Genomic DNA, 14,403 nt, shown 5'->3' with positions numbered 1-14,403 from the left:
CAGCAGCAGCTGCTCTATTATTACGTGCACCTGATTAAAAAGCTGCATAATATTGAGCTTTACACTTTAAGCAGCTGATCGGTGCGAAAATAAATGCAATGCATATGTAGGTGCATGTTATAACTGTGCATGGTTTCATATAAACTGCCCTTTTGCCTTTAACATTGCAGGTGACTGCTGATCTTCTCCAAAACAACACACTAACGACACATCAACGTACCAACGCTCGTTCCACGTCGGCTCCTGCTCATTGTCAAGTTCAAATGCGCCGAGGCGCCGTCTGTTTCGCAGGGACGTCTCCACGCAACGATATTTGCGCCGTTACTAATTCTTACAAAAGTACGACGCGCGATTCTGCGCGCGCTCAAGTGGTCCCCGCGCGGGATTACGGAGCCGGTCCCGCATAGTTTAAAGATAATGACCTAAAGTCCTCATTATCAGCACAAACGGCGAGACATTCCGCATTCAGGACCGTTACTAAGTGTAGGAGCGCCGCGTTGACTGGGGCTGGGAAACGTCCCCTCTGTCTTTGGGGATGCAGATGAGTCTGGTGCACTTGACGTCTTTTCATGACCCCTGTCGGCCCCCCTCCCCCCCTCCCGGCCCCTCCAAGCCCTCACGGCGTTGTCTGTCATATTGGGCCGGGGTATGGCATTGCCACTTGCCCCACCGAGCGTGGGAATGGGATCGTCCAGTCGTTCACATCTCCTGCACTGCGGTTAACGGAATCAATTAAGCGGGCCCGACCCCCACACGCACCACCCCAATCCCCTCCGCTCGCTCCCTCCCCTTCGCTCCCTCTTTGCCACCTCCCTCCTTCCCCTAGCCCCGCTCCCCATCTCTCTCCCTCTCTCCATTTTTTGTCACTTCACTATACGTCCTAATTATTACTGTTTGGGATGCCAGCGCCGTTTCCTGGCCAGACTCGATCATGCTGAAATAAGCAGCATGGAGGTGCACACGTGGGTTTCCACGGGAGCAAAATATCACTCCCTGCGAAATGCACATGCTGGAAATAAAATTCCATCCAGTCGAAAGGAAATATAAAATCATACCTCACGCTTAAGGATTGAAATGGCAATAAATATTAACAAGTAATAACTGCCCTGAAATAAAATTCAACGGTGTTTAACTGTGTGTGTGTGTGTGTGTGTGTGTGTGTGTGTGTGTGTGTGTGTGTGTGTGTGTGTGTGTGTGTGTGTGTGCGTGTGTGTCCAACAAATATTACGGTCCCCATAAAGGTTAATAATGACATTAATGGGCGTGCCATAAACATGTAAACATGTGAAATTTAGAACATAAAAAATAAAGTCAGTCAAATTAATAATATCTACAATCTCCACGGGGAAATTAAATAGCAGGCCATGACATTTCCACGCGTCCTCGACGAGTCTGGAAGTAGTTTTTACTTTCGGTTATCTAGCTTTATGACGAGCAGAACACTCATACAGCTAGATAACCAAAGATAACAACCCACTTCCCAATCTCCAGGTAGTAATCCACATGTGCACGTTCCTCTTCTGCTCTTCGAGTTCTGATCTGTCAGAACCCAAATGAATTAATCAAAAGTCATCAGCATCCTTTACCAAGTTACACACTGCATCAAAATCCTTATATTCCCACTATTGCACAGCCCGAACTGTTATAGAACCGATGTAAAAAGGTGGCAATTCTTCGAAAAAACGATATATAATCCCAATGTTAATGTCATATTCACTTGACATCGACCAATATTACTGAGTTGAAGGAGGCCTTGAAAATCGCGGGTTAGGTGCAGTCATCCTTGCACGGGGCCCTAATTTGCAATGCAAATAGCTTCAATCCCACAAAAGGTTCTTTCGCCTCTATTAAGTCGTCGTGGCAGCAGCAATAGATATCCTGTGCGGCCGGCGGAGAAGAAACACGGCAGAAAGGGGAAAGAGAAGGAAATCCAGTTTCCTGTGCAAAGTGCAATAACAGCACAGGGAATTACGACGCAAACGGTTCGGATTATGAAGCCAGGAGCTTGTTTTTTGTCCAGAGAGTGTCAGGCTGTCACAGTTCACATCCAGAACGTAGCCTACTTAAAGGAGAGCTATAGCTGGTGACTCTGAGCCAAAGGGTCCGTTCTTCAGGCTGCGTGGTCGCTCTGTCTGAAAAGAGTGGGGGAATAAGGGCCATCCCCGAAGGCTAGGGGGGGCTGGGGGTGGCCAAAATATGGACCAACCCCGGTGAGGTCAAAGGCCTCGGACCACGACAATGTAACTGCGGTGATGTCATGAAAAAAAAAATCGCAAATGCACCCTCCTATCCATGCACAATCTCCATCCATTACACAGCGCGCGCTGGAATAAGTCCGCCTCGCAGCGAGCAGGCTGCACGCCTTCTCTCACACAGGGATGAAAATGGATGGCCGAGAAACCATATGCTTTTTTTTTTTTCTCACACAGAATGAGAGCGATTCAACAGCTTTAACTGGAAGACGCGGCCAATAACGGCACCTATTAAACAATAAAAAAAACCCGAAGCAACTTAATGAGAAGAACATCCCGGAGCTGCCTGAGCGCCAGCATCCTCCGTCTATTCTCTGCAGGTTATATTTGCTCCACGCGATAACACGCAGCTCGCGCTGCTTTTTGCTCCTCACACGCGAAGGCGCCGCTGTATATGTCTTAAATTGATCTCACGTTCTCGATTTTGCGTCGAAGTCCTCCCTATAGCCTCGTGTGTGTATTTTTTTTATGTCACCGTCGCATCCGAAGCGTAGACTACAATGGTATTCGGGCAGGCTGGCGGTGTCGCCCCACGCGGAATGAAGCACAGGCGCCGCGACGCGCCGCGCCGCGCCGCGCACAATGTCAAGCCGCTCACTTTTCCACAGAAACGTAAGTAGTTAACCAGCAGCTCGGCACACACGGGTCAATATATAGAAGCTTTGTAACTGAGTCGACAATAGCAGGCTGGGGAACATGCGATGGCTCATGCGCAGCAGCGCGCAGCTGCAGATCGCACAGGCAGTTCGTGGCACCGAATGCACAACTTTGGTTCCATTTCGGAACATAAAACGTTTCCCATTGAAGATAAAAAAAAAAAGTTCGCTTGTGGCAGCAATTGTGCGTGCGTGTCTACGTGCGCGCGAGAGCTCGAGCGTGGACGTAGGCGCATGACAGGAGGAGGAGATCAGTCGGTGTCAAATTAGCACCGTATTATTTGTCAATGGCATAATCAGATTTTTTTTTTCTACAGGAGTCCAATTCACTGGCTGCTTTTACAACGAGCTCTCAAGTTTGCTCTCGTTTCGTCGGTAGGAGGAGCAACGTGAGTCACAGGGCCTGTGCATTTCATTAAGGGATTACTACAAACTTGTCCCTTCAAAGTTCAGAGCCGCGGCCCATTGTGTGCTAATTCTGATGTTTCAGTTTCAATACACCTGCAACACGTGATCTGGACCCGCGTTACGCCAAATAAGCTAAATCCCCGCATATGCCTCTGCTCCTTATTTCTCAGCATGCACGGCCGCACTTCACGTCCCTCAGCTGTCTGTCCCCGTGGCGTGGATGCGAGGCACGGCCGACTGTAAGGCCAAGTCCGTATCGCTAGGATCACCATTACGTAGCACACCTCATTAGTGTAAAGGAGGCTTCAAAACGGGCCTCCCGCTCAGAGGCCATGCTTTAATTACACCGCACTTTTCTTCTGAAACACACAACCTGCTGATTCCCCTGGAATTACAAATCATATGCATTTCCGTGAAGATCAGTGATACACTGCTGAGACGTCCAAATATCACAGGCACAGTTCATTTTGTCTATGTATCTGGTTATTGTTTGAAGAAACGCTGTTTTTGTGCGTAAAAGAACAATAAAAGCTTTGTTTTAAGACATTATGTGACGGTTATGATGGAGTTATTTATCCAATTTAAAGTAAACTTTTACTTGAGTATAAACACATGTTCAAACATTTCCTTTAAAAATCCTATTCGTCTTTTGGGGATTTGCAATGAATTTGTAAACCGGGCTTTCTTTTCCGTCTCCCTCTCTGTAATGATCTCACACACATCGACTGCGGAGGCTCACTTCTCACTCAGATTCGCACGTTAGTTCACACTAGCTCACAGAGACAGTGCTGCTTTAATAATAATGGTAATAACGCCAATAAAAGGTATTTTGTCAACTGCCCGGTTTTAACAAGATTTCCTGAGAGTTTCCCACAGAGCCAGCGCGGAGCACGGACGCTCTGTGGAGTGGATCAAAGCACTGACTCTAAGGAGTGAAGCTATAAAAAGCAGGGCATTAACGTAATAATTATTAAACATATTTTACATGTGGCTGATTCAGAATCGTGGATGGAATATACACAGTAGCGTCTAAATAGAATCGAGCGATCGCGTCTGAAAGTGTGTGAGGAAACATTTATGGTCACAAACTTCACATTTCCGTCCATATAGATAGGACTTCACAAAAAAAAAAAAACGCCTCAGTTCGCATCAGCTCAACTCACCAACACAGCAGAAACACAGAACACCCGTTTCCTATCTATCCGTCTCTATCTGACTTGTGCGCGCAGGGGAACCTTTACGCACAGGATACACTATACGCAGCCCAATAAAACTGGCACAAAAGTTGCACTTACTTCCTAAAGGTGAATCAAACCACTGCGATCGCTCGGGGGAAAAAGCGTCCCAAGCAGGAGAAGAACGGCGGCGTTCATTTGGGTCCGTATGTACCGTGAAGTGGTATATGTTCCCCTCACATGTCCCAGCCGTATTATTTGGGTGGGTGGGGGGTGCATCACTTCAAAATTGCCGCTAAGTAGACTACTTTCGGCGTGCTACAGCTGCTCTGTGTACGGCACGAGCATATCCAAGCACATGATGGTCGCAGGAGGAGAAGGAGGGAGTGACGGGGAGAGGGAGAGAGACAACTTTCCCATAACGTCTACGAGCACCAAATAGAAAAGTGCACGCACAGTTGAGCTTTCAGAGTGTGCAAGTCCCCCCCCCCCCACACACACACACACCCCTCCTTCCCCCCCGTTGGTGGTGGGGTGGGATGAGGAGGGAAGAGGTGATGATGATGATGATGATGAGGAGGAGAAGGAGGAGGAGGAAAGGATGTAAAGTCCATCCTTCTGTGTGAGAGGAGGACGTGCTCTGAAATTCAAACAAGTTCCCTCGGTTCTTTTGTTGCACGCACGAACTGAGGCAGCATTGTTCGCGGTTTTGGCGTGGACCTCTCCCTCCTTCTCCCTGACCAGGTTACGAAGTGAGCCTCGCAGTTGGGCGGTAATGAATTTGCTGCAGGCGCAGCGCTAACACGCTTTGACAAACGGAACGCATTTGCCGGTTTCCAGACAGAGGGGAAATTATTTGTTACGTACGATCCCCAAAGTAAGTCTAGAGTGGGATCAGCGATGAGGAGAGAAAGGGAAGCACGACACTTAAAAAAAAACTTCACTCAAAATGGACTGATTGTGTGATTGGATATCACCTATAGGACACACTTGTGAAGTCACATTGTTCTCAGTACAGCCCGATAAAAGATAATCTTATAAAACACACACACACACACACACACACACACACACACACACACACACACACACACACACACACACACCTTAACACCCCAGCAGAAAGAAGGGGAGAGAAAGATGATAGCTGGATTTCTCGCACACAGAAAGTTAGGGTGAGGTGACCTATTTGTCACTTTCGTGCCACACACCCGTGTCTCCGGCTGCAGATAACATTCTTTATTTTATTCTCGTGAATTATAATTCTCGACATTTGCTGCAAAACTTACTGTGCACGGCCACCACTTCCCCGTGTCACTGTCACTGTCAGCCTCCCAGTTCTATTATTTTTCCTCGCCACAAATTCCCTTTCTTTTTCCAAATGTCAAAAAAACATAATGTAACTGAAAAGACAACAACAAAACGCAAAGGGAGCACCCCCCCCCCCCCCCCCCTCCCCTCCTCTTTTATCACCTCCCGTCCCCTCCTCCCCTTCTTTGCCTAATTGCAGGCGTATCCATTAGAATCAACCGTATTCACGTTTTAGCTTAACGGCGAGGGCACGTTCAATGACGTAGACAAGCATATCAGCTACGTGCAGCCATATTTAAATACATTAAGGCAATTAGCGCATCAAAATATGCAAATCCCGCTTACTACATAGTCCGCCCGGCCGCAGTCGGAGTAATTTCCCCCCAGCCAGTTCTTGGGCGTTTGATTGCCGCTTTGAAAGCCAACATAGCCTTGTTTGTTTGTTTGTTTTCTCTTTTTTTTTTTCCTCCAAGAGGCTTCGTTAATGAGAACGGGACAGAAGGGAGGCACGAAGAGAAGGGGAACCGTGGCTCCTGCGTGGAAAAACCGCCCATGCGTAATGAGACGAGCCGCTCTGCCATTCTCAAATCTCCGACGCCGTTGGCTCTGGTGTGCGTATTATTTTCAATATTGATGCATATTCAGTGGTTAGATTTGCATTACATTCTTCTGATTTGGTCGTTTTTTTCCGGCGTAGTTTACGACGCATGTTTAGTATTTTACAGCGATGACGTTTATTACCTAAAATATCAAATTCCACATTTACGTTGCAACATAATACGACGTTGAGCTCAGTGACGCTCAAAATCGGCGCCGTGGTCTCCGGAATTTGGTCAGATCTTTAATCTTAATGATGTAAATCGTCGATATCCTTTGAATACTCATACATGCATGAACAAAGAGCTTTGTGCGGGGCAAACAATGGAGGGGATGCGGACGCAGCGCCGAGGAGCTGCTGTTTTTACCAACGCGAGGCACTGACGCGGTCCGAGCGAAAACTAATAACCGAAAAGTCTCCTGCCCAGTTTGTGAGAAATCCGGTGACGCAGCGGTGGCATTTAGGCAACAATTGCTCGGGCTGTCTTCTCGGTGCCCGTGCATGCGCGCAGTGCTCGTATGGACGAGAGCGCGCCCGGGCAAGTGCAGTGCGCCACGACGTTTACTTCCAGCTCTCACATGACGCAAATTCCAATCCACCGATGTTTATATTAAAGCAGCCATTCGCTGCTTTAGCGCGTTAACGTGTCAACGTGCACACTTGGCGCCTCTTTGTGATCTCGTGCCGTCTTAAATTAAGTGCTTCAACTTACCTCCAATTAACAAAAAAAAAAAAAATCCAATCGCGCCGCCGCAGCTGCCGGTGCTCGCTCTTCGTTGCTCTCTCTCATGTTGACGGGACGGTTTTTTCCAGGAGGACAAACTTTGCGCCACAGCGGCCAGAGCGGACGCAGCCCCGAGAGGCGACTCCCCTCGTCATTGAACCTTGCTCTTAAACTGCTCGTGGCTCAACACCAGTGGTCAGGCGGGCTGCGCGTAAAGACATTCAAAGCCACGGGAGTCCGTCTCCCCACCTATGCTGAGCCCCTAACGCTAAAAACGCAACGTTTACTCATAGCTTGTTGTAAAAGAGTGAGATGCAAGTTCATGGGAACGGAGCAGTGATCCACGGGAGCCACGTTTACATCACTGGTGCCCGAGAGACTTTTTTTCTTGCCAATCATTAAAAGGTTAAACACATCTTTACTCCACGAAACGAAGTTGGTCCATAGTTTCTCTAATTAGCCCAGGATCAGCATTGTGGCTTTTTGCTATAGGCACAATTGAACTTTAAGTATCAATAAAGATGGATTTTGTTTTTAATGACAGGTAAAATTCCATTTTAGAAAGTATGGATACGGCCGAACTTCATCGTGCTTCGTTCGCGTCACTTGTTTTTTTTTGGGACGAAGCCACCTGGGATCTGCTCTGAGCTTCGTTTTAAACGCCGCTGGCCCGTGCACGGTGTCTGTAACGTGAGCAGAGGAGAGCAGCCCGTCGCTCTGTTCTCTGATCCTCATCTGAATCACGCACATGAGAGACACGTGTGTTGACACTGGATTAGCGTCTGTGCCTGTGGATTAATCGACGGTCTTATCGGCGTTTAGTAATAAAACAACCGCCAGGCCGCGCGTGCTGCACGAAAGGGAAAATGCTTGTTTTAGAGAAGCCATAAACGAGATGTGGTTAAAAGCTGAGACAATCAAAATCATCCCCTTCGCTTTTACTGACACGGCTGTTTAACGTTTATGGAGAAGTGCTGTGCGCCAAACCATTCGCCACTAAAAAGCGGATGTTTACTTTAATACGAGCAAATAAAATATATTGGCTATAATATTCTCTTCCGCAAACACCACAGGAAATAATTCATATGCTGCGTAAAAAATGAGAATCCTCCGATTTTAATAGTTTGTGATAGGAAGAGATGAAGCCGTAAAACGAAGTTTAGACGCGTGCAATGAAACCACACAAGCTCTTTTCCTACATCTTACCTGTAATTCAAAAGGTGTCTCCAACACTGTATTATTATTATTATTATTATTATTATTATTATTATTATTATTATTATTATTATTATTATTATTATTATTATTACTTCCAGTAACCTATTTTTATAACATTACATTATATCATTATATTTCTTTGTGCTGTTCTTCGTTTAATCACACCCTAAACAAAAAGCTGTGGCTGAAGTGCAGACGGACGGAAGAGTCTGGCACTGACCGCACAGGGAGGCTGCTGGGGCAGTTATGAGCTCACAGGTTTATATAGGTGCTGTCGAACTACACGAGCAGCTTGGGAGACTGAGGATGAGGAGGATGAAGGCGGGGAGCGTGTCTGCTTGGCGGCTAAATGGTGACATCTAGTGGTGCGTTGGGGGATTGTCTCGGAGAGAATCTTCACGCGCCGTCACCTCTGCACTGTGAAACACGTGAATTCATTTGTGAGGAAACGTTCGCGCACAGGCAGAATAAAAACAGAGTGAAGAATCATATGAGATGTTTTACCTCACTTTAATTTGGAGACATGACTAATACGGCGGATGCAGACGAAATGATATTAAAAGCGAAACACATGTTTCACCAGAAAACATTCTATTGGCTGTAAATTTATATGGCGTCTAATTTTATAAACTGTTACTATAATATTAATATTTCGGTTTTTCTTTATTCGTAAAGCTTTGTAGGCAAATTTCTGTGACCCCCCTCTTGGTTTTACGTTTATTGTCGAGCTTTGTTTTGATACAGCCGTTTTTATTTTTTTGAGCTTCTATGCAAATATGAATAGATAATTTCTGACACACATTTCTTTTGTGTCTACAGTGATTTCGTCCTGTGAATATTTAATGGCTTTAACACCTTAAACCATCACAGCGGTTTTTGACTCGATGGGACGTAGCGTTAGATAAAACCTGGGAAAATGCACAGAAATAATGCGATTATTACTCGACTGTTGGTGATTAAAGCAAACCAACCGGCTTGAGGGGCTCGTTAAAAAGCTCTATTACAGGCTGTTTATTATTCTGTGTAATAACAACGTGTCATGACGCGTCTGTTCTAGATTACATCTAAAATCACCTCTATACATATTTTACAGATTTAAACTATTGATTATTTTAAACACAGATCGAATTTAATCCACAAAATAAAATAAAACGGCAATTTACAATTATTTTTTTCAGTATTATTATTTTACATTTTTACAAAGGCATAAGTGGAAAACGGAGCAGAGTTAAGACAGTGGCCTGATTTAGTTTCCTATTCAAAACATAACCTTTCTATCTTTCTTTCTACAATAATCTTTCGCTGTAGATTAACGCATGCGTATTAAAATCACAAAATATATCTGATGGAGCTATTTGGGATAAAGACGTCACATTTCTCCCGGAGTTTCTAAACAGCTACTTGTGATAGACCTGAAATAGCTTAACAGATTAATGTTTGTTGATTTCAAGCTCGGTCTGTTTGACGGAGCATTGATTTGAAACCCAGACCTTTTGGCGACATGAGCCTGATATTTCCAAACGACGCCAGCCCACAAATTCAAAATTCTAACGAAAATAATACCATAATTGTAAACATGATCATTAGGCTGCGTAAAATTAGCTTAATACGTAGGTTAAACGCGTCTCTGTGAGGACACGTGTATTTTCGTTTGCTTTCTTGTTGTATCTCTATATGACGGAAACCTCTCATGGCCAAAAGAAAGACGCAGCAAAGCGCAGCGGGGATGAAATGAGTCTCGTATTCATCAGAGGTGTAGTCGTGCAAAAGACGTACTACAATCACACCATCACCATCATCAACGTCTAATAATAATCGCGTGGCTGTTGTTTTCAGAAGTCACGTGCGCCATTCGCTGCCTTAATACGCATGATTTGGAAATAAGAAAAGTCCACAATGTTCAAAATTATTTTTTAATTATTATTTGTTGCCGGAAATCATAAAAAGATAAAAGGCAACTATTAGTTTCACCGAAGGAGGTGAATGTTTCTCCTCCTCCCCGTCGCTGAGGAATGAAGAGGACCGCAGGCCTCTAAAACGCGTTTGTGAGAGATCCACACTGTGTTTGCACCGTTTTTGAACTGATGGACGTACGAATGCAATGTTGCTACTGTATTCTGAAGAGACATAAACCTTTGCCTAAAGCAAATAATAAAGGTCGTTCACGTTAACGTTTGTGTTTGTTTGTTTTACAATGAAGGGAAGGAAGCAAATGTGTAAATGACTGTTTTATCGTCGTTAATTTCATATTGTCTTCTAATTCAAAAGCTACCACTGGCTGCAAACGTTATCATGTCGGTGTATTTGGCTTGTTTTCTTTTGCTGAGTTTGTTTGTCTCTCTGTCGGGATGCGTGCAGAAACAAGAGAAACACAATGAAACCACACCAAGTGACACCAGGGTAACTAAGAAAGCCAGTAACTTTACTGAAATCTCTGCAAAATACAAATAGCCTTTCCCTCCAACAGAGGACACTTTCATTTCATCCCCATACGTTTTCACTACATACAGCTGAATCAAGTCCCTTGAGTTACACAGATGTGAATTTAATTTAATACCATCTTAGTCTCAAGTGGCGACAAAGGCCAGCTTATGCCGCTGAAAGCCGCTCGCGCGCTCCAGAAAACATTAGTTTCAAACCTCCACCTTTTCCAGGTTTATACAAGCTACATTGATACTACAGACTGACTTTTGAAGCATTTTAACATAATAGTCTTTTTTTATTCCTTTTAAGCTTTTGAATACAACTTAAATAAACCACAAAGACGGTGGAGCAACAGAGAATCCCATGGGAACGCTGGGACTGTAAGCAATGGCATGTTACTTCACATGGCTGTACAGGTGTATGGTCTCCCCTTTGCACCAAAAGTGACTTATGAAAACATCAGCTGAGGTACTGCTTGGGTCAGATTTGAGGTACCAACACTTAGTCTATTATAATAATGACAGAGATCAACAACTAATCAACAGAAGATGAAAAATAATGGCTGCAGATTTACAGAAAAAACAAAACAAAATGAAATAAAACAAAGAAAAAAAGACAATTGTTTTTATCCATGTCTTTGGTTCAAATTATTGTCCGAACTACAGCAGTTTAATCACCCATCAGAACAAATAATAACTGAGTAGACCATTTGTATAGTAAGGGGCATTGATCACATGATCAGACCTGAACGGTTGTGTTGATCCTGAAAAACACGTTCTGGCCTGTGACCTCTCGCCACAGAATGACCTGCAGCTGGCGCTGACAGTGCAACTTGAGGTAACGCTACATTTGATTGAAATGTGAAACCAATTGTACATTTGAGCAAATTCTTTTATTGTATTGTTTCAATGCTTGCAAAAACCATAAATGAATGTGAAAATAAAAGTTGACTTTACAACATAGAAATGCCACTGGCTTTGGTTTCTCCACATTTATACTGCCTGAAACATCATGTTTATTTTTTTTCTCAGCCTTTTTGTATTGAATTATAAAAAAAGAGAGAGAAAGAGAGAAGAACACCATTAAAGAGGCTCTGCCCCTGTTCGACTACACAGACTGTATACAGTAACAACAATGTGAACCTGCATGAAATATGCACATAGAAATATCAACACTTAAATGACAGCAGATACGGGAGTGGGAGGCAGAGAGATATGTGGCTAATTCTGTTGTTTAAAAAAGAGGAAATCAGAACAGCTATTTATCTAAAATAAACACTTGTGCTTCTCCCATATACCAGCGTGATCAGTTTATCCTCGAGTATCTGATGCTGAACAGTTGGTGACGCGCGGTGGATGACGTGGAACCCTGTTCTGGAGAGTGGAACATGAGGAGTCACAGGACGACGCGCAATCGGATTAGACTTGCAAACGGTGGGGGATAATTAATCACAAGGGGCTTCACAATCAGGTTAGATAAAAAGAGAGATTGTGGCGACTGGGCCAGGGCGGAGCGAGACTGTGGTGAGGATTTGAGGAGTAAAAAAAAAGAAAAAGCACGACAAAACATGTCTTATGAGATTAAACGCAAGAGATGAGAGCATTAGGGGTAAGGGTGACATGAAGGACTGGGGGTCAGTCATTTTTCCTCATCAGTGCGACAGTCGTGTATGTCATGTATTAACATCCCCAGTTCCAGTCTCGTGACATTTTCCACCAACAGACATTAAGGCCCGTCCTTCCCGTCACACAAAGCCTGGCAATGCTTCCCAGCTGGTTTTTAAGGTTAGACTAAATACACCCCTGAACAGCATCATTCAGGGCTCAAATGAAACAAACCAGACAACATGTGCAACTGCACATAGAAACTCCACTATGAAACCAACAAAAATCATTATTATATATATTTATATATTAGAAAGCTATACACAAGCATGTTAATTTCACAGATTTTTTTTTAAAGATTCTTAATATTACCATTATTATATATAATTAGAAATACACGTTTAAAAACAAACCTCTACAAAGATAAAACAGTTCAGCAAAGCATTGGATCTCAGTTTGTTTTCATGGCTTACGGCTTTGAAGCCCTGACATTTCCCCTCTGGGCGAACTATCCATCTCTTATTAGCAAAGCTATCAAAAAACACATTCTGGCTTATAGAAACTACAAAAAGCCACAAAAATGCTTTGCATTGGATTCCTTTCATATGAAAATATAAGCAAGTGTATCGTACAATTGTTTTTTTTTTTATTTTTCCTTTTTTACTTTTATTAATACTGAGTAGTTAATACTAGATCCAGAGTTTTCTTGATTACACTAACATAGCTCTCAGATCAAAGGGTGGTCCTCGCTCGGCGCCGTTCGCCACGGGGAGCGCTCACGTCCTCAAAAGGTTCCACACGTCTACAATTGGATTTGCCAGTTTACCTGTACAATCCTCCAAATGTTGCATAATAGCTTTTCATTTAATGACTAAATAAATCTTGTAATGTCTGGCAACTTTCGACCCCTGCCCTTCGACCCTTGACCCCTCTATTTACATAAATACGTTGAACCTGCAACATGACATCATCTAATGTTAACACACATTTTTGCAAGGGAGAACTGCAGAGAAGGTATATAGAAATGAAACTGACACTGTACACATGTATTGTCTGTCCAACTCAAGTGCTAAGGTGTTTGCCACTGTACACACTCACTCTCATGATAATGTTTTTTTTTCTTGTTTTTTTTGTTTGTCTCTAGTCACTGATATATCGCTGAGGCAAATTGTAAGTACGTTTTATGAAACAGAGTACCTGACAATTTTTTTTGTTTATTTGTTGATATGCATATATGTACACATACAAGCACGTGTAAAGATATATGCATATGTGATTTCTTTTTATGCACACACAATACAATTTATGCATAGTTCCCCAAGAAAAACACCCCCTGATCCCATCCCCAAAACACGCACCCTCCCAAAGCCCCATCACAACACCCCACTGGTTTATATAATGTCAATATGTTTAGCACACACACACGCACACACACACACTCAGCAAAAGGAAACAAAAGAAAATCAAAAATTACAAAGAGGGTTTGGAAAAGGGTCGTCCCTTTTCGCTCCTTCAGCGTTGAAGTGATAAAAGGAGAGCGGCGATGGAGTCGGGCGGTGAGTGACTCATGGTATCGGGTGAGAGGCGGAGGAAGGGGGGGGGGGTCTATCGTAACGCTGCGTGGGTGGGATCTCAGGGCATCTCGGGTCACTGCTGGGTGGGGGGCGGGGGGGCACAGGGCCATCATGTGGCCCATCCTTCGGACAGACGCACCCGCTTGATGGAGGGGCTCTCGCGCTCGTCCAGCGCGGGCCGCACCAGTCCCAGAGGCGAGTGGAACTCGTTCCTGTGCTCGTCGCGGTCGCTGCCCTCGTGGGAGCTGCTACAACTGCTCAGGCTATCGACGGGGGAGCGTCCCGAGTCCTGGCGGGACGAGGGGTTCTGGGGAGGGGGGACGCCGCTGCCGTAGCCCCCCGGCGTGCTGCTGGTGCGATCTCTAGGAGGAGAAACAGGTTCGGACTTGATGTGCAGGCTTTGAGCAGAGGGCAGGGAGAGATTTGAACCCTGACATAAGTGAGAGCTAGAGCAATTTC

At 44.6% G+C, this 14,403-nt stretch overlaps 1 protein-coding gene and 1 long non-coding RNA gene across 18 annotated transcripts in view; one reads left to right on the top strand and one right to left on the bottom strand.

The window, feature by feature from the left end:
* The first annotated feature begins 1,914 nt into the window (after window positions 1-1,914).
* Window positions 1,915-3,865, top strand: LOC121202465 (uncharacterized). The gene is made up of 2 exons (XR_005898095.1): window positions 1,915-2,864; window positions 3,226-3,865. It is a non-coding gene; the product is annotated as an uncharacterized LOC121202465 (long non-coding RNA).
* A 6,878-nt stretch (window positions 3,866-10,743) lies between these two features.
* Window positions 10,744-14,403, bottom strand: part of mef2cb (myocyte enhancer factor 2cb) — a 62,884-nt gene continuing 59,224 nt past the window's right edge. For 12 of the 17 annotated variants that reach the window (XM_055512038.1, XM_055512035.1, XM_055512039.1 and 9 more), the window contains one exon: window positions 10,744-14,402. In XM_055512038.1, the coding sequence (XP_055368013.1) occupies window positions 14,054-14,402 (349 nt within the window). In that variant the 3' untranslated portion in view covers window positions 10,744-14,053. The remainder of the gene's footprint in view (window position 14,403) is intronic. The other 5 variants (XM_055512040.1, XM_055512041.1, XM_055512050.1 and 2 more) reach the window with 1 other exon arrangement.

This window comes from Betta splendens, chromosome 9 (assembly GCF_900634795.4).
Source record: "Betta splendens chromosome 9, fBetSpl5.4, whole genome shotgun sequence".
NCBI classification, from domain to species: domain Eukaryota; kingdom Metazoa; phylum Chordata; class Actinopteri; order Anabantiformes; family Osphronemidae; genus Betta; species Betta splendens.
The sequence above is the reverse complement of the archived record's forward strand: the minus strand, read 5'-3'. Positions and strand labels throughout refer to the sequence as shown.